The sequence below is a fragment of the Paroedura picta genome, chromosome 4, assembly GCF_049243985.1.
Source record: "Paroedura picta isolate Pp20150507F chromosome 4, Ppicta_v3.0, whole genome shotgun sequence".
In the NCBI taxonomy this organism is placed as follows: Eukaryota; Metazoa; Chordata; class Lepidosauria; order Squamata; family Gekkonidae; genus Paroedura; species Paroedura picta.
In genome coordinates this window covers 949,991-968,955 of record NC_135372.1, presented here as the reverse complement: position 1 = coordinate 968,955, position 18,965 = coordinate 949,991, and the positions used below count along the sequence as shown (strand labels likewise).

The 18,965-nt window shown below is 50.9% G+C and overlaps 1 protein-coding gene across 8 annotated transcripts in view; it reads left to right on the top strand.

The window, feature by feature from the left end:
* PWWP3A (PWWP domain containing 3A, DNA repair factor) overlaps window positions 1-18,965 on the top strand; it is a 30,294-nt gene that overhangs the window by 9,958 nt on the left and 1,371 nt on the right. For 6 of the 8 annotated variants that reach the window (XM_077331423.1, XM_077331422.1, XM_077331420.1 and 3 more), the window contains 8 exons: window positions 1,902-2,033; window positions 2,978-3,048; window positions 5,239-5,309; window positions 9,221-9,281; window positions 10,004-10,079; window positions 11,897-11,947; window positions 12,287-12,726; window positions 15,921-16,009. In XM_077331423.1, the coding sequence (XP_077187538.1) occupies window positions 1,902-2,033; window positions 2,978-3,048; window positions 5,239-5,309; window positions 9,221-9,281; window positions 10,004-10,079; window positions 11,897-11,947; window positions 12,287-12,726; window positions 15,921-16,009 (991 nt within the window). The remainder of the gene's footprint in view (window positions 1-1,901; window positions 2,034-2,977; window positions 3,049-5,238; window positions 5,310-9,220; window positions 9,282-10,003; window positions 10,080-11,896; window positions 11,948-12,286; window positions 12,727-15,920; window positions 16,010-18,965) is intronic. The other 2 variants (XM_077331421.1, XM_077331427.1) reach the window with 2 other exon arrangements.

Below are 18,965 nucleotides of genomic sequence, written 5' to 3'. Positions count from 1 at the left end.
GAGAATTTGTGCTGGAACCGGGTATTGCTGAGCTTCAGATGTATGGACTGATTCCGTTTCATTACCTCTTGGGGATCTAATTTTTTTTTCCACAGCAGACATCAAATCATTAAAAAAATTAAGTTAGGAAAGTGAGATACAAGAAATAATGTCTAGGTTCACTAAGATCTCTGCGCTGTGGCTGGGGACATAACTCTTAGTGGCAGTGGACACTCTTTTTCTTGAATTTTAGTTTCCAGTGGAAATTTAGTTTCCATTTCTCTTGAGGTCACTGTCTCCACTGAATGTTTCCCTTTTCAAGAAAGAACACAGATCTTGGCGATAGACTCTAGTCCAGTGCTCAGTATAAGGGGAGAGGGTGTCATGGGTTAATCTGGCGATTTCCTGAAAAGCCCCTTGTGAGTGTAGCTTGTTTCTCTGGTTACTTGGCTTCCCCATCCAATTTCAAGGAGGACTTTTGTAGACTAAATAGGGATAGAGAACTGGCAGAACTTTGCAAGGGATATATGGGACTGATCAGTCAGTTTTGGAAACGGAAGGATTCGTTGCCCTTTCTGTGATAGAATAGCCTTCTTACAAAGCTATTGTTCCAAAGCCAGAGCTGTCTTTATGTAACTAACCCTTTCTGTCATCTCTGGAGCCCTATTCAGATACAGTTAATGCCCCCCCCCCCCCCGGATTCCTGTGCTCACTTGGAAGGATTCGTTTTTGAGACTTATGTCCTCCTGGTGACTACCAAAATTTAAGCATGTGATCCTAATGCGTGTGTTGTGTGGCCATATAGGTCTATATTCTCTCCCTCACAGACCTTTCCACCGCCCTCACGCACCTCTGAGTGGAAGCTCTGTCAGGGGAAGCTCCGCAAGAGGAGCTCTTCATAGCCATAGTTCTGCCTTTATCCCCTGGGCTGACACCAGATCATCATCATTTCTGATAAGAGAATCCAAAGCTCCTGCATCCAAGGCTCCTTAAAACCGAATGATCCTTTCCCACGAGTAACCTGTCCTGCACAACCTGTTAATCTTGGATACCTTTACCACTGAGGTTTTTAAATTTCAGCTTAGCAGTGGATGTACCTGGAATGTGGAGTGGTTATTTTTAAAACAACCCGCTTAACCATAGTTATGCATTCCCTTTCAGGAGAGGATCTGTGTTGTTATAGATCACTTGGGCTCCTTTTATCAGGAATATCTTTGGAACTAGCTTCCATCCTGGAGAGGAAAGGGGTCCTCTCTGCATCTTTCTAAACCTGAGCCATTTCTATGGATGCCAGAACTTCTGCTGTCTCACTGAATACTTTGATATTCTTCAGTTTAAAATGGAGAATACCCAATCAGTTCCACATAATATATTTCTGGCAAGGCCTTGGAGGAAGAGCGTGTCTCATGGCTTAAGTGCTACTCCACTTAACACTCACTCAGGGCAGCCGTCCCACCCAAGTGCCTCCTCCTCCAACTAGTTTGCCGGTCTGGCCAGGAGCCTACCAATCACCTTCCATCCCCCACCCCTGACCACCCCCTCCTCCTTCCACTTCCCTCTGAGGCTTGGAGGCTGCAGATCCCTGCCGCATGAGAGCTGCCCCCGTCAGTGAGTTCCCTAACAGCTGCCTGCAGCCTTTCCAGGTCCTAGGGGGAGGAAGAGGCCATCCACAGAGTTTTTACACCCACACACACACACACACACACACAATCTAGCGCCTGTGGTATTCCTGAATGCAATCGGCTTGGCCCTTAGTTCAAAACATAAACCAGATAACCATATCATTGTGCTTTACTGGGAGTGGATGTGTCTAGTTTCAAACACAATGCAGACTAGAAAGAGGATATATTTTTCCTGTTAAAATTGTATATATTGCAAGATTGAATATATCGCAAGATTGAATGTGTTTATTACCTCACTAGCAGGCCTCGGGTTTCCTTCTGAGTCTGCACTGAGACTTAGTCCTATCAGAGAGTTATGTCTCAGCTCAGCTTTTGGGGATGAAGAAGAAGCTGAGGATGAAGAAGAACTCCCCAGTATCCTCCTGCATCAAGGTGAGAGAGGGATAAGATCCAGTATAACCTTCCGGTGTACTGTGAGTGATATTTCCTACAGGCTCAATTTAGAATTGGGGGAGGGGAGTGTCTGTGTGCGCCTCAGCCCTGCCCACATATTGAAAAGGCAGAAGTGACTCTGGCAGTCACAGCTGTGCTCAGAAAGGCCCCAATTCCACCTAGAATAACCCAAAGGCCCCACCTTCTCCTAGCCTGCATCTGACTATAAGAAGAAGAAGAAGAAACTTTACTCTTATATCCAGCCCTCTCTTGTAACTCAGGCTGGATGACAACATGAGCTAAAACAATCGATTGTTTAAAACCAATAAATTCATTAAAACCTTATACACGTTCAGTCTGCCCCATTCAGTAAACTCTTGGGAGGGGGTCAGGTCTTCTTGGAGGGCCAGTCTTCTTTCTTTTTCAGCACTTTAGTTGTTCTATTGGTCCTCGACCACCTGGCCTGGTAGAACACCTCTCTCTTGCAGGCCCTGTGGGTCTCGTTAAAACCAAGTTGGGGCCAGGGATCCACAGTAGGTTTTGGTTTGATGACTTCAACGCTCTTGGGGGAGCGTCATGGAAGAGGTGGTCCCGCAGATATGCCAGTCCCAAATAGTTTAGGACTTTGAAGTTTCATACCAAACCCTTTAACCTGATCTGGTCTTCAGGCTGGAGCTAGTGCAGCTGGGAGAGCACAGGTGTCATATACACTCTCCAGGGGGTCCCTATGAGGATCTGAGCTGCTGCATTCTGAATCAGTTGGAGCTTCTGGAGCAGTCTCAAGGGAAGCCCTACATAGAACAAGTTGCAGAGGTCTAATCTAGAGGTGACCATTGTATGGATCACTTTGGCTAGGTCTGGTGTTGAGAGGAGGGGGGGGGGCAAGTTGACGCGCCTGGGGCAGATGGAAAGATCTGAATGGTATCTGTATGTTGTGCCCCTAGAGCCTTGCTCCTTGGAAGCGGGGATGCTGGTTTGGTGCAAGCTCCGAAGATACCCGTACTGGCCTGCTATGGTGAGAACGCTTGCCTTAACCATTTATTCACTGAACTGTCTTGCTCTTACTCCAGGAAGGAATAGCAAAGGCTTCCCCTGCCACTCCTCAGTAGGAGAGGAAGAGTTCTGGATAACTCAAAAATGTTGCGTGCTGTTCTTGAGTGTCTTGTTTCACCTTCGTAGAAGGTATTGTGTGGCTTTTAGTTTTGGAGTCCGACTGCAATAGGCTATTGCTGCCATCCCATTATTTTATCCACCAGCATCCTCAACACTCTGAAGACCAACACTTGCCTGCCTTGAAGGTTTCTCCCTCCTCCCTCCCTCCCTCCTTCCTGGCAGAATCCTCTTTCGCTCCACTTGGTCCCTCTCTCCTTTTTATTATTATTATTGTTGTTGTTGTTGTTGTTGTTGAATTTATTACCCGCCACTCCCTTGCGGCTCGTGGCGGGTTACAACAGTATAAAACCCCATAAAATACATTAAAAAACCAATTAACATATCAATAGTTAATAACTACCTGGCAAGAGTGACTAATCAACTACCCATTCCCCACCTAGCAAGTGGAGAGGGGATACTGGTGGTACCCGTCTCTAATCCCAATCCTCAGGTCCCGGGGGGGCATAGATGTTAAGCCTGGCCTCAACCGTAAACCTGGCGGAAGAGCTCCGTCTTGCAGGCCCTGCGGAACGATGGATGATCTCGCAGGGCCCGCAGCTCTCCTGGGAGCTCATTCCACCAGGCAGGGGCCAGGACCGAGAAGGCCCTGGCCCTGGTCGAGGCCAGGCGTGCTTCCTTAGGGCCGGGGACGACCAATAGATTTTCTCCCGCAGAACGTAAAGCTCTACGGGGGGCATAGGGCGATAAGCGGTCCCTCAGGTATGTGGGTCCCAACTCGCGTAAAGCCTTGAAGGTTAGAACCAAAACCTTGAACCGGATCCGGGCAGCAATTGGCAACCAGCGCAGCTGCCTCAGCACTGGCTGGATGTGGGCCCTCCAAAGTGTGCCAGTTAGGACCCTAGCAGCTGCATTCTGCACTAGCTGAAGTTTCCGGATCAAGGACAAGGGAAGGCCCGCGTAGAGCGAGTTACAGAAATCTATTCTGGAGGTGACCGTTGCATGGATCACCGTGGCCAGGTGTTTGGGGGACAGGTAGGGCGCTAGTAGTCGGGCCTGGCGAAGCTGGAAAAATGCCTGGCCCGCTACTCTTTTGACCTGCGCCTCCAAGGTCAGGGAGGCGTCAATGATCACGCCCAAATTCCTGGCCTGGGACGCGATGGTAAGATGCGCCCCTCCCAGGGTGGGCAAGCGCGCTTCCTGATCCTTCCCCCATCTGATCAGTGGGCTGATGAGTAAGGAGCAGCTTGTGCTTCTTTGAGATCACGGGGAAACCTGGATAGTGCGGGAGGGGGAAGTGCAAGGGGAATAATGAAACTTCTGCCCCAAACGTAGCCCTTGCAGGTCAGGATCTGCTGTAGAAGCCAGTGGCCTCCGTACTTAAACCTCTCTCTCACTCGCGCTCTCTTGCTGCCTGTAATTAAGCAAAATAATTAGCTCTTGTTGGACATATTCAGAAAAGGCTGCTGTGATTTGCTCATTAATTGAAAATATTAAAAGGGAGAAAATGTTTAACTGCTTTCTGTCAGCTGTCAAAACCCTTTATTTAAAAGGGGGAGGAGGGGATTGTACCCCTATTAAAGACAATCAGGGTTGTGCGTGCACACAAAAGCTTTATACTCAGAATTAAACTTTGTTGTTCTTAAAGGTGCCCCTGGACTCAAACTTTGTCAGACTAACGTGGCTACCCACCTGCATCTGGGATTTTACTCTGACATACTTTTCCCAGAAGGCTGTTCCATCACCCTGGGACAGGATCCTAAAAGGCCCTGATTCCGGCTCTTGATCTCTTAAATATCATTTTCTGGGGACGAGCACTGGCAGTTGGAACCAGGTGCCTTTAGCCTGGCATGTAGGCTTCCCAGAAGCATTGGACAGGCTAAGGACAGAAATACTGGAGTACATAGGTATTTGTTCCAGTTTAGCTGGGTACTTGTGTTTTTGGTTTATAAAAGTATTTGTGGTTTGTTTTTTGTTTTTTTGCTTTTTGTTTTTTTAAGGACTTCAGAAACTGTGCTCAAGCTTTAGGCAATGTGAGACTTTCTCTTTAAAAAACAAGCAAGCAAGTTTTTCTCTTGGATTTGTTTTCCAACAGGTGAAAAGCGTGAAGCGGAAAGCGAAGAAGGCCAGTGTGCAGCTCATAGAGAAGTGCATGGATAAGAAAGGGTAAAGATTGTTGCTGAATTGGCTCCTGATGCTTCCTGCCATGGACTGAAATGATATCATGGAATGTTCATGAACACTCCACCTGTTCCAGAGGGGTCAGGGAGGGGTGTGATGGCATTCCGTTTTCTTGCTAATCTCTTGAGAGCTCCCATTTGTATGACGGCTGCATTTTGTGAGGATCTGCATTGTTGGTTGGATTCTGTTGTTCTGCTGTTCTCCCAAGGAACTGAGGGTGCTAGTCTGGCATTCCATACAGTGCAGTGTGTGAAAGCTGCCCCTAGATAAAGCCAAGCAGAAAGCTTATAAGACAATCAAGGTTTCTGCTCTCTGAAAAAATAAACCATAGACTTGGGGCACCTTAACAAATAACCTGATTGTTATTCCAATGTGATATCATCCTGTGAGGAAGTGGGCTGTATGTAGCCCATGAAAGCTCATGTTGCCTGCTCAGAGGCTCCATGCATGGTGGTGCCTTTGTGCTTAAATTCGCCAGGTGCACCATCCGCTGCAACTAGCCCTGTCCGTCATCCTCAGCCACTCATTTGCTGTTGGCAGCTAAAGTGGGGGGGCGGGACGGGACCCGGCAGGCTTTGATGGACTCATCAAATAAAACAAGAAACCAAGGATGCAGTTAAGCTTGCCACCCTGCACTGTTCCTCTCTCTCTCCTTTTCACCCCTTTCTAAAGAGCTGATCTGTTGTTGCTAGGTGCGAAGTCGTGTCCGACCCATCGCGACCCCATGGACAATGATCCTCCAGGCCTTCTTGTCCTCTACCATTCCCCGGAGTCCATTTAAGTTTGCACCTACTGCTTCAGTGACTCCATCCAGCCACCTCATTCTCTGTCGTCCCCTTCTTCTTTTGCCCTCGATCGCTCCCAGCATTAGGCTCTTCTCAAGGGAGTCCTTCCTTCTCATGAGGTGGCCAAAGTATTTGAGTTTCATCTTCAGGATCTGGCCTTCTAAGGAGCAGTCAGGGCTGATCTCCTCTAGGACTGACCGGTTTGTTCGCCTTGCAGTCCAAGGGACTCGCAAGAGTCTTCTCCAGCACCAGAGTTCAAAAGCCTCAATTCTTTGACGCTCGGCCTTCCTTATGGTCCAACTTTCGCAGCCATACATGGCAACTGGGAAGATCATAGCCTTGACTAAACGCACTTTTGTCGGCAGGGTGATGTCTCTGCTTTTTAGGATGCTGTCTAGATTTGCCATAGCTTTCCTCCCCAGGAGCAAGCGTCTTTTAATTTCTTTGCTGCAGTCCCCATCTGCAGTGATCTTGGAGCCCAGGAAAATAAAATCTGTCACTATCTCCATTTCTTCCCCATCTATTTGCCAGGAATTGAGAGGGCCGGGTGCCATGATCTTTGTTTTCTTGATGTTGAGTTTCAAGCCAACTTTTGCACTCTCCTCCTTCACCCGCATCAACAGGCTCTTTAGTTCCTCTTCACTTTCTGCCATTAGAGTGGTATCATCTGCATATCTGAGGTTGTTGATATTTCTCCCTGCAATCTTGATCCCAATTTGTGACTCCTCTAATCCCGCATTTCTCATGATGTGCTCCGCATACAAGTTAAATAAGCAAGGCGACAGTATACAGCCTTGCTGAACTCCTTTCTCAATTTTGAACCAATCAGTGATTCCATGTTCAGTTCTCACTGTTGCTTCTCGACCTGCATATAAGTTTCTCAAGAGACAAATAAGATGCTCTGGTATTCCCATCTCCTTAAGAACTTGCCACAATTTGTTGTGAGCTGATCTACTTTCCCTGTTAAGTTGCATTGTGGGCTGCGGTGGAGGAATGCAGTGCCCAAAAAGGCCCTTGCGTCTGCTTTTAGGTGCGGACATCACGAAGGAAGGAGGGAGGAGCGAGGAGGGGGACAGAGAGCGATTGCAGCAGTACCCAGCAGAGCAAGAACAAGCGTACATGGAGTTTACTTACGCTGAATCAGCCCCTTGGTCCCTCAGCCAGCACTGCCTGTTCAGCTTGGCAGCAGTTCTCTGGACTCTCAGACAGAGATCCTTTATGTCGCCTACTGCCAGATCCTACTGCAGGGGCAGCCATGGGCATGGTGATGCATGCATATATATAAGAACATAGGAGAAGCCATCCTGGATCAGGCCCCTGCAGTCCAACACTCTGTGTCACAAAATGGTCAAAACCCAAGAGCCAGCAGGAGGTCCATCTGCAGGGCCAGAAGACCAGAAACCTGCCACTGTTGCCCCCCCCCCCCCCCAAGCACCAAGAAGACCGGGCATCAAAGCCCCAGACGGAGAGTTCCCTCTAGGCCTTGGGGCTAAGAGCCATGGATGGATCTCTGCTGCATACGTGTATCCAGTCCTCTCTTGAAGGTGTCCCTGCTTACAGCTGCCACCACTTTCTGTGGCAGGGAATCCCATATGTTAATAACTCTCCCTTTTATCTATTCTAAGACTAATTAAGCCTGATGCTGAATCAGACCCTTGGTCCGTCAAGATTAATACTGGCTGCTCAGACTGCCAGTGGTCCGTCAAGATTAATACTGGCTGCTCAGACTGCCAGTGGTTCTCCAGGGTTTCAGGCAGAAGGTTCACCTCTCCTGCTGCCTGGTTCGTCTAACTGGAGATGCTGGGGATTGAACCTGGGACCTTTTGCATGCAAAGCAGAGGCTCTGCCACTGAGCCACAGCCTCTCATTTCCCCGTTTGCATCAGAGCCAGTTTGGCGTAGTGGTTAGGAGTGCGGACTTCTAATCTGGCATGCCAGGTTCGATTCTGCGCTCTGCCACATGCAACCCGCTGGGTGACCTTGGGCTCCCCACGGCACTGATAAAAACTGTTCTGACCGGACAGTGATATCAGGTCTCTCTCAGCCCCACCCACCCCACAGGGTGTCTGTTGTGGGGAGAGGAATGGGAAGGCGACTGTAAGCCGCTTTGAGCCTCCTTCAGGTAGGGAAAAGTGGCATATAAGAAGAAGAAGAAGAGTTGGTTCTTCTTCTTCAGGGGAGTTAAAATGGCAAAATGGAATGTGCTAATTTTCAGAGAGCAAGTTTGGTATGTTATAGTTGGAAGAAGAAGTAGAGTTGGTTCTTCTATGCCGCTTTTCTCTACCCGAAGGAGTCTCCAAGCGGCTTCCAGTCGCCTTCCCTTTCCTCTCCCCACAACAAACACCGTGTGGAGGGAGGTGAGGCTGAGAGAGCCTTGATACTACTGCTTGTCAGAACAGCTTTATCAGTGCTGTGGCGAGCCCAAGGTCACCCAGCTGGCTGCATGTGGGGGAGCAGGGAATCAAACCTGGTTCTCCAGGTTAGAAGTCCACACTCCTAACCATGACACCAAGCTGGTTAATTAGGCTGTTGGAAGAGGATCCTTGGAGACCTGGATTGCAATCCACAGTCAGGCATGAAGCTTCCTGGGAGACTTTGGGCCAGCCATTCTGGTTCTTTCCTCCTCTCTGACCTCATGGGTTGATACAAAAAAATTTAGAAGGATGGGCTGCATATACTGCTTTAACCCTGTATTTGTGCGTTGTGCAGGGGGTTGGACTAGATTACCCTGGACGTCCCTTTTGACTCTATGATTCTGTGACCCCTTTGGAGCCAGCTTGGTGTCATAGTTAAGAGCTCTGGCCTCTAATTTTGTGTTGGAGGAGTGGGGTTTGATTCCCTGCTGCTCCACATGCAGCCAGCTGGGTGATCTTGGGCTAGTCACAGTCCTGCTGGAGCTGCTCTTACAGAGCAATTCTGTTAGAGTTCTCTCAGCCCCACCTACCTCACAGGGTGTCTGTTGTGGGGAAAGGAAGGGAAGGTGGTTGTAAGCTGCTTTATGACTCCTGGTAGAGAAAAGTGGGGTATAAAATCCACTTATTATTATTCTTGGAGAATGGCATAGAATGGTTGGGAACAAAATAATCTTTTCTTTTGGTCTTGTTTCATGCAGTTTCTTCATCTCTCTCAGAAACCTAAAGCACTATGACTGTGAGGAGCAGCAAAGGCTGATAGTAAGTGCAGGGGTAACACACCCATTTGGGAAGGATTGAGGGTACTGGTGTAATCCTGCAGAGGGTGGGGTTATTGTCGCTCGCCTGGCATTTTGTCACCCGTGCCAGCTATGACAGCTTAACCAATTCTGCAGGGCCTGCAGGACAGAGCTGCTCCCTCAGGCCTGTGGTCAGGGCCCGGAGAGACCATCAAAAAGGGCCGGCCTCCCTGTTGGGAACTGAGGGAAGACCTGCTCAGAGAACCCTGAACCCCACCCCGTTTAACTTGAGGGGGAGCTGAGATTATTGTTTTATGATTGCTATGTTATCGTGCTGTCACCCACCGTGAGCTGCAGGAAGGGCAGGCTATAAAAATAAAGATTGATTGATTGCATCCTATTTAGCCCCAGTAATGACGGAGTAATAAAGGAGCCTCTTGTGGCGCAGAGTGGTAAGGCAGCCGTCTGAAAGCTTTGCCCATGAGGCTGGGAGTTCAATCCCAGCAGCCGGCTCAAGGTTGACTCAGCCTTCCATCCTTCCGAGGTCGGTAAAATGAGTACCCAGCTTGCTGGGGGGTAAACGGTCATGACTGGGGAAGGCACTGGCAAACCACCCCGTATTGAGTCTGCCATGAAAACGCTACAGGGCGTCACCCCAAGGGTCAGACATGACTTGGTGCTTGCACAGGGGATACCTTTACCTTTAATGACGGCCTATTTCTCCTTTTCTGTTTCTCCTCCTAGGATAAAGCCAGAGAGAGCTATCAGGATGAAATCAACTGGTGCATCAACTTAATCAAAGACTATAGAATTCGAGTAGGTAAGATGATGGGGCAGTGCCTTCTGTTCCATTAAATGCCCTTTTGCAGGGGCGGGGGGAGGCAGAAGAGGTTGCATTCCCCTTCCTAGGTGGGAAATGCAAGGCCATAGCCACAGGGGGTGATGTGGAAGCCATGTGCACACACGGCCCTCAGTCCTGCCATGCCCTTTCTAGCTTTTCAAGAACCTCTAGCCCTGTTCATTGAGGAGAGGAGAACAAAGGTGTAGGGAGTACCTGGGGGGGGGGAGACCAGAGTGCTCGAGCCGAGTTCCTCAGCCTGACTGGTTTGCTCATCCATGCTGTTCCGTCACTTTTTCTCCCCAAGATTTTGGCTCCCTTGTTGTTTTTCCCTAACCGGAAAGAACAGCAGGCAGGAGACTTCATCGACACCTGCCCTTCCTCTCAGCAGCCCCCTTGGCCTCTAGTTGATGGAGCAGATTTTGACTCGCCACCTTCTTTCCCTCCCTCTTCCAGCCTCTGTGTTCCTTGTTGTCCTGCGCTCTTGGTCTCAGAGAGTCTGAAATGTACAGACACTTTGTGGACAAATCTGGTCTTAAGTTAAAGTGCCTGAATCAGCCTTGGCCAAATTGTGATTCGGGCGCGATTTGACAGTGTGGAGATCAGGCAACTGAAGGGGAACAAAGTTTTCCTTTCTTATCTATTCTGTGGCCTGGAGGGGGGGGTTGCGGTAAAGGCACCCAGCTTTCGCATAGCTGCAGGAGCCTCTTTTCCAAAGGAGCCCCAAATTTAGAAGAAGATTACACCAGGGGGTCCAATTCTATAGGCAACCAAGGAGGGTGCCCCATCCGACCTTTGTTTCCTATCATGGGGAAAAAAGAGATTCTCTGTTCTTGTCCTTTTTTTATCACCATTGGAAGCAATGGAAATTGGATGGGGCAGAGAATTGGACCCACTGGTCCAATTTTTTTAAAAACGCGGGGATTCTTTTGGGGAGATTCCCAAAGCCACACTGCAAATTTGGTACCTCAGCCCCCCACCCCCCACCCCCGAGACTCCGGAGTAGACAGCAGGGGACAATTTCTCATTGACTTTAACGGCACTATAGGGGGAGTCTGGCGCCGGATGGATTTGGATTCCGCTGAAGCACTTCAGATTTATCCAATTCATTCTGCTGAGTCCAAATCAGGGAAAGTTACTTGGAAGGCCTCAGGTTCGGGCTGAACCTATTTGATCCAAACCCAAAACAGGATGGATTTCTTTTTGTTTTGTTTTTGTTTTGTTTTGCACATGCCTGTTCCTTGTCCCACATTCCCTTTCTTATGCACAGATGTTCCTTGCATTCTTCTTTCAAAACCTAATGTGTCCTCTTGTGCATCCCGTGAAAATTCACTCTTTGGGCATGAAGGGGGCCTCTGCCCCTTGTTTATTTTTGCCCCTCACTTCAGCCACACGCGTCCTCTCCCACTGAAAAGGGATGCAATACCTGCGGGAGAGGCAGTGGGAGTTTGGCAGCCTTTAGCCACTCTGGGTGGGTGATGCTGCTCTCTGCGTTTGGACTCTCAGTGGGAGGGGAGGGGAGCTGTGGGGGGCAGGGGATGGTAAAAACACAGGTCAGTGGAGACACTGGTGGCCCCTTCTGCTGAAGTGGCCTCTGGCCCTTGTTGCCCTGCCGTTCATGTGACCAAGAGACAGAACTGGGGGACTGGGCTCATGTGCATTGGGCTGCATCTGCTTCCAGTCGGAGTTTGACTTCCCTTTTAGAGAGGTCAGCAAACCCCAGCTGTGCTGTAGGGGAAAATCTCCCTGCCATGAGACTGTAGCTAACTCAGAGCTCTCTCTCCCTCCCTCCCCCCCAGGCTGCCATTCTTTCACGGGCACCATCTTGGAGTATTGCGCAGATGATATGAGTGAGTATGCTTCAGAAAGTGAGTCCTGCTCTGGATCTCCCCTGGAATGTCCTTCCTGTTCCAGTGTCTAGAGCTAAACAAAGCCTCACCCCCACCCCCCATCACACTGGGAAAGTTGTGGCCTGAAAATCCCAAAGGAATGACTCTGCCTTTTAATGGGTGCTGGACTGGAGGAACCACTGGCCTGATCCAGCAGGACTCTTCTGATGTTTGCATGGGAAGAGAAGCAGCACATATAAAGATCAGACTTAAATGCAACGTACTAGGCGGCTTCCTGTAATGTATGAAAATACAACATTCAGGGTTGGCTTTCTCCCCCGCCCCTTTCTTTCTTTTAAGGCTACCCAGTTAGAAAAGAGACCCATTCCAACTTTTCCCAGATGACCCTCCCGCAATTAGAGGAAGTGGACTCTGAAGAAGTTTCATCTGAGACAACTCCCTCCAAGCCCTCTAAGAAAGTTCTCCCTGACAGGACAAGAGCAGCCAGGGACAAAGCCAACAAGAAGATCGTGGAGTTCATTGTGAAGGAAAAGGGCGCAGATGAGCACCTCCGAGCCGTCTTGAACAGCAAGAAACAGTCACGGTGGCTGAAAACGTTCCTCGAGGCTCCCCCATGCATAACCTCCTTTGAGACCTACCTGGAGGATGATGACCAGATGGACCTCGTGGTCAAATATTTACAAGAAGTTTCCCGAGAAATCGCTGCTGAATGGCTGCCGCTTATAAATGGTGACAGTGTCAAGTTCACCAAATTCATATTGGACGTCCTCTTTCCAGAGGTAAACGAATCATTTGCTGCCCACCAGTTCTTGAGAAGTCGGTCTCCTCCCCCAACCCATGTTTTCACTGCCTGTTTAGCAACTGTGGCATCTAAGGAAACCTATATATTCAGAGGCATTAAAAACTCTGAAACACAGTTTCAAGGGAAGACCCTTGGCTCCCTAGCCCAGCAGTTGGTTGGCCCTTGTATGAAACAGGCTGCTCGACTAGGTGGACCACTGATCCAGACCAGTAGAGCTCTTTTCTGTTCCTAACGTCAGGGGAGCGCCTCAGCCTCTCTGCCCTGTCACTGTACCTCTAGGGGAATAGGTTGGCCCCTGTGTGAGACAGGAGGCTGGACTGGAGGGACCCTCACTGGCCTGATCCAGCAGGGCTCTTCTTAGGTAGACCTCGGCCTCTGTGCCTCATTGTTCGTCCTCCAAAGAAACTGGTTGGCCACTGTGAGAGACAGGATTGCTGGACTGGATGGACGTTCGCTGGTCTGATCCAGCAGGGATCTTTTTAGGGAGGTTTCAGCCTGTATATCAAGGTTTCGTGAAAACCTGATAGGGTTTCTTGAAAGCCCTGGTAGGGTTTCCTGAATGGGTGGAAGTTAATTCATTTTTAATATGTCTCTTAATTTCTTAAACATGTATTGGGCGATATGACCGTATATGGGCAATGATGGGCCTGGAGGGGGTCGGGGGGGGGGGGGGGGCTTGGCCCCAATTGGGCATTTAGACAGCCCTGCTTTTCCCAGCCGTATTGTGCACAGCTGCACCCCTTCTGGGGTTTCTTGAAGGGGTTTCTCGAGGGTAAAGATGTTGAGAAAGGCCATGCAGGAGTGGATCGGCCTCTGTGTGATACGCTGTTAGACCAGACGGACCACTTGACATTTTTATTTTCTGGATCCTCTGGTTGGCCAGTGTCCGTGGTCCAGAGCCTGGGGGACTTGCCCAAGATCACCCAGCAAGCTTTGTGTTTCCAACCAACCCAGGCCTCCGGGTCTAATCCAATACTCACTACCCCTTGTTAACTTTATTTATGATGATCATTTTAGTTTATTTAAATTTAAATTCTGCCTGTCTGAAGTCATGCTTGACCAATCAATAAAACACCAATATGGGAGCACAAGCCATCAGTAGAGAAGTGGCCCCCTAGTTAAAAGTCTGTTGACATTTTTTTTAATCCACTGTCTTCTAAAGATGGCCAGTATATCCCAAAGCCAGGGAGCCACAGCTTTCATGACCCTCCACCTTGGTTTCTGAAGGTGGAGAGGAGATGAATCCAGAGCTGCATCAGAGAATGTCCAGGAATAGGCAGCCGTTAAAAGACAATGAAAACAGTAAAATCTGACTCTCAACGCTCCTGCAGCCTAGCCCTTCAGATGTCCAGTTACTGGCCAGGGTCAGAGTGGAGGAGGATGGGGGTTTGGCTGGGGCCCCCGTTGGATGGTCATGGCAATCTCTGGCCTCAACCAAATGCCTGGTGAGAGGGTGCCGTCTTACAAACCCTCCGGAACCCTCTGGAAAGCTCTGTGAGGCACCTCCAATGGCAACTCATTCCACCAGATTTGAGGCCAGGCACATCTCTCCGGGGCCAGAAGTCGCCTGCCGGTTGGAAGTAGCTGAACAAAGAGGCCTCCAGGGGATATATCCGGAGAGGGGGTCCCTCAGGCCCCAGACCACACAGGGCCTTAAGGGTTAAGACCAGCATCTCAAACCTGATCCAGAATTCTATCGCCAACCAGCGCAGCTGTTGGAGAACTGGCCGTCTAGGCACTCCACGTGGGGTCCTTGATAGAACCCAAGCAGTCGCATTCTCAGCCCACTGCAGCTTCCCTTCAGCTCAGGGAGAAAGGAAGGCTGTAGAGCAAGTGGAGGTGACTGTCCCGTGGGCACCGTGGCCAAGTGTGCTGGGGCTAGGTAGGGCACTCGTAGCATCGCCTGGCCTGCTTCTTTAGTGACCTGGCCTCCATAGTGAGGGGAGCATCAGCGGTCACTCCCACGTTGCTGGCGGTCTGTGCAGGCTGTAATTGCACCCCATGAAGACAAGAGAGGTGCACTTCTTTGTCTGCCCCTTTCCCTCCCAGCCACAGGACCTCAATCTTCAGAGGGGGGAGCTCCAGGCGGCTTTGCTGGAGCCGCTCCGTCACAGTCCTCAGACACTCGGCCAAGGAATCGGGGGGAGTCTTTGGCCATCTGCTCAAGAGCAGAGAGAGCTGGGTGTCATCGGCATATTGGTGGCATCCCAGGCCCTACCCCTGGACTAGCTGGCCTAGGGGGCACATAAAGATATCAGAGAAGACTGGGAGCTCATATTGCTCTTCCCGGATGGCCACCCTCTGTCCCCGACCTTGGAGGAAGGAGACTGGCCCCTGAAGGACTGACCCCCCACCCCCCACCCCAGAGTCAGCAAGATGGTGAGCAAGAAGCTGCAGTAAGGCATAACAGCAGCACTCACCTGCCCTGATCCAGCTGCCTCTGGGGGTCATATGTCAGAGCAACCACTGCCGTTTCCACCCTGTGGTCAGGTCGAAAGCTGGACTGGAACAGGTCCAGTACCGACGCTTCTTCTAGATACTCCTTTAACTGGTCCACATCCGTCCGCTCCACCACCTTCCTCAGGAGGGCTAGGTTCAGAACGGGATGGTAGCTTAAATTGGGCCTGAAACGAAACAGCCAGCTGGTGAAGAGCTTTAAAAAGTGGGTGAAATGTGTTGCTCATAATCCACACCAACTCTTTCTCCCTGGGTGGCTGAAGTTTCTGAACCAACTTCTGAGAGAGCATATCAGTCTCTGAGTATGCAGGCAAGGAGAATGGCTATGGCCCAATTTGCTTACATCCCGCTGTGCGTGTCATGCCATAACATGTTGTTTTCCCCTGTTGGCAGTGAGAATTCAGCCCCGTGGTTTGACCCTGCTACTGCTGTGAACATACCTGCATGCAGCAAACAGGGGCGGCCTTGGCTGTTCTTCCCTCCCCACATTATGCGTGGCTGCCCTAGTGTCCGGCAGTGAGGGAAGTTTCCATACTGTGATGGAGGCGGGGCACAGCATCACCGCCTAGTTTTAAGGCCCTGCAGGGAAGCTCGCAGGCCCAACCCACCTAATCCTTCCTTCCTTCCTTTCTTCTAGCAGTTTGGAACTGGCTTTTCAGCTTAACATGCTGGCCTTTTAAAACAGGGATTCTCTTTTTGTGTTCCACCTGCCAGGCAATTATATATGCCATTTCAGCTGTGGATCGGATTGGCTATGAGGAGGCGGACAAAAAATACTGCAAGGGGCCATTGCTCGGCCAAAGGTATTGGTTTAAAATTGAATTGCTCTGTGTACGTAAGAGTGAGTTTGAACATGATGGCATTGAGACTTTCTCTCCTCTCGAGTTTTCATCCTGCCCTTTCTCTGAAGAGTTGATTGATGCACTTCCCCATTTTAGCCTTGCAACCAGGCAGTGAGATGAGTTAGACTGAGATGGCATTGCCACCCAGTGGAAAATGTTTCACCTAGGCTTCTTTGGGCCAGACACTCTAACCCTGGTCCCCTGCTCCCCACATTGGGCCCCCAAATACTGATTCCTCTTCTCAACCTTGCCCCCAGTCTATACCACTGCTTGTGTCAGTTTTATACTGTTTCTGTTCTTGGGGCAGAAACCTCGGAATTCATACTTAGCTGAAGCCTTCCAGATTTCCCCCTGGAGATTTTGCCCACCCCCTGCTGTGAGGGATCTTGTCTGTGATGTTCTGAAGGGGACATTGGTTCAGGATCACTTTCAGAGACTGAATTCTCCTGGCTTTGTCTTCCCCTGGCATTTATTTATTACAATATTTATACCCCTCTTTGCCTTGCAGTTCAAGGCATCAAATTCTAGAAATGAAACATACGTATTACTGTCCATCCCCATGTATCCTTTTCTCAAAAATTCCTGAATCTTAAACCCCATTAAAGCCAAAGGAGACAAAAAGGACCTTACAGTAGTTCCAAAAAACTCTATAAAGATGTTCAACAAAATTTGACTCCAAGAGGACCTTTAAGACACTCTGTACCTGCCCTCGAAAGCTCACGCCTTGAATCAGTCTTGGTTGGTCTTCCAGGTGCTCTCGGACTCTGTTTTGTTGTGCTCCTTCAGACCAACACGACAACCCACTTGAATCTATAAAGATGTTGTCCTCTTAAGGGGGCTTGTGGGAGCAGCTGCGGAGGAGCAAGCCCTGGTGGATGCCTTGTGGGCCCACCTGAAGTGGCCAAATTGCTAGAAGATGACCAACAAAAGTTGGCGCATGGGGGCCTCTGGAGAAGGCCCGTCCTTTAGCAGCATGGGTCCTAAGGTCATCAACAACTGTCAGCTCTGAAAGGCCACCAGCCCACCCATTCCACTGTTTTGAACTAGGCAGGCCCATTCCTTTCAGCTAAGTGTGGGTGATGAAAATGCAGCGTGTGGCGCCAAACGGCTTGATCAGGGGATTGGGTAGATGAACGCAGGAGAGATCTGTCAGCGGAGGCTGTGGGAAACCTCCACGCTCAGGGGCACTAAGCAGCCTCTGAGCCCCAGAGCCAGGGGGCGACATCAGGGGGGAGCCTCTGTGCCCTGTCGCTTCCCAGCCAGTTAGTCCCTCTGGCAGGATGCGGGACTGGAGGGACCCTCCCTGGCCTGACCCAGCAGCAGGGCTCTTCTGAGGTTCCCTTGGAGGCCTCAGTTCCTGTGCCTCTTGTTGGCCATGCGGAGGAACTGGCTGGCCACCGTGTGTGGAATAGATGGCGATCTGGCAGCCCGTAGGCAGGGGGTGGGCGGGAGGTGCAGAGCCTGCCTTGCCTGGCCACATGGGCACTGGTGCACTGGAGCCAGGAGAGGGGCTGCAGCAGGCGCTTCTGAGCTGGGGAGGGCGCTTTGGAGCACCTGCCCCGAGCACTGCAGACAGCAGCTGCAGAAAAGCACAAAGAGAGGCGGGGGGGGGGGGGCTCTTCAGCAAGGCCCACAGGGCTCCTGGAGCTCAGCCTTCTCTGCCTGCCGATGGCTCTTCTTGCCCTCGCATCCCTCGTGTAGATGAAGTGCGTGATGTCCGGTAGGGTGGGCTCCCTGTGGCCTGGGGCTGGCTGCTGCTGAGAGGGGCAGCGGCAGGGGCTGTGGGGGGTGGTCTCCTGGGGCCGAGGCCCGCTTGAACTCCATCACCAAGTTGGACTGCAGGGGCAGGGCAATGCCCTCCCTCCCTCCCTCCCTCCCTCCGAGGGCTTGGAACGCAGGGATGGCGACGGCCTAGCAAGGCAGTGGGGAGGCCCCCTTCGTGAACAGGATAGCCCAGGGGTGCATCCAGGGCAGCGGTGAGGGTGCAGCTGGGGTTGAGGGGCGCCCGAGAAGCAGTGATGGAGGTCAGGTCAGGCTGTGAATACGTTGGGCAGCAGCAGCAGCAGCAGCAGCCAGGAGCTCAGGGTTGTTCACCTCACCTCTGTTTTGCACTTACAACCACCTTGCAAGGTAGGCCAGGCTGAGAAAGAGAGACCAGCTCACACTAAGGCTGAGTGACTCGAGGCTTCTCTGGTCGGTCTGCGGCTGATCTTCTAAGCACTGCCCGACGCTGGCTCCTGGCCGTCTGGGAAGATGCGTCTTCCCTCAAGGAAGGAGGGCTTCCTGGGAAATCTGCTGCCTGTACTTTCTTCACTCTTCCTCCTGGGCGGGGCGGCCAGATGGGGGCTCTTCAGAGGTCCATGGACAACTGTTACCATGAGCCACTGCCAGCAACTTTTGCCCATGGGCACCTCTGCTCCTGTGTCGGTATGAAACCACCTGAGCTGTTCCCAGCAGGAAACGGAAATGGTTAACACCGGCAGGGCATCGTGCTGAAGAGCAGCGGCTTCTAATCTGGTGAGCCAGGTCTGATTCCCCGCTTCTCCTCCACATGCAGCAAGCTGGGTGACCTTGGGCTAGTCACAGCCCTGATAGAGCTGCTCTGGCCAAACAGGAACATCAAGGTTCTCTCAGCCTCACAGGGGAGAGGAAAGGGAAGGCGATGGGAAGCCACTTTGAGACTCCTTGGGGTAGAGAAAAGCGGCATAGAAGAACCAACTCTTCAGTAATCTCAGGGCTCTCTCAGCCTCCCTCCCTCACAGGGAGTCTGTTGTGGGGAGAGGAAAGGGGAGGCGATGGGAAGCTGCTTTGAGACTCCTTCGGGTAGAGAAAAGGAGAATACAAGAACCAACTTGTATGCCCCCCCCCTCACAAACTGGTGGTAGTGAGTGTCAGCTTCCCTCCACCTCCCTGCAGT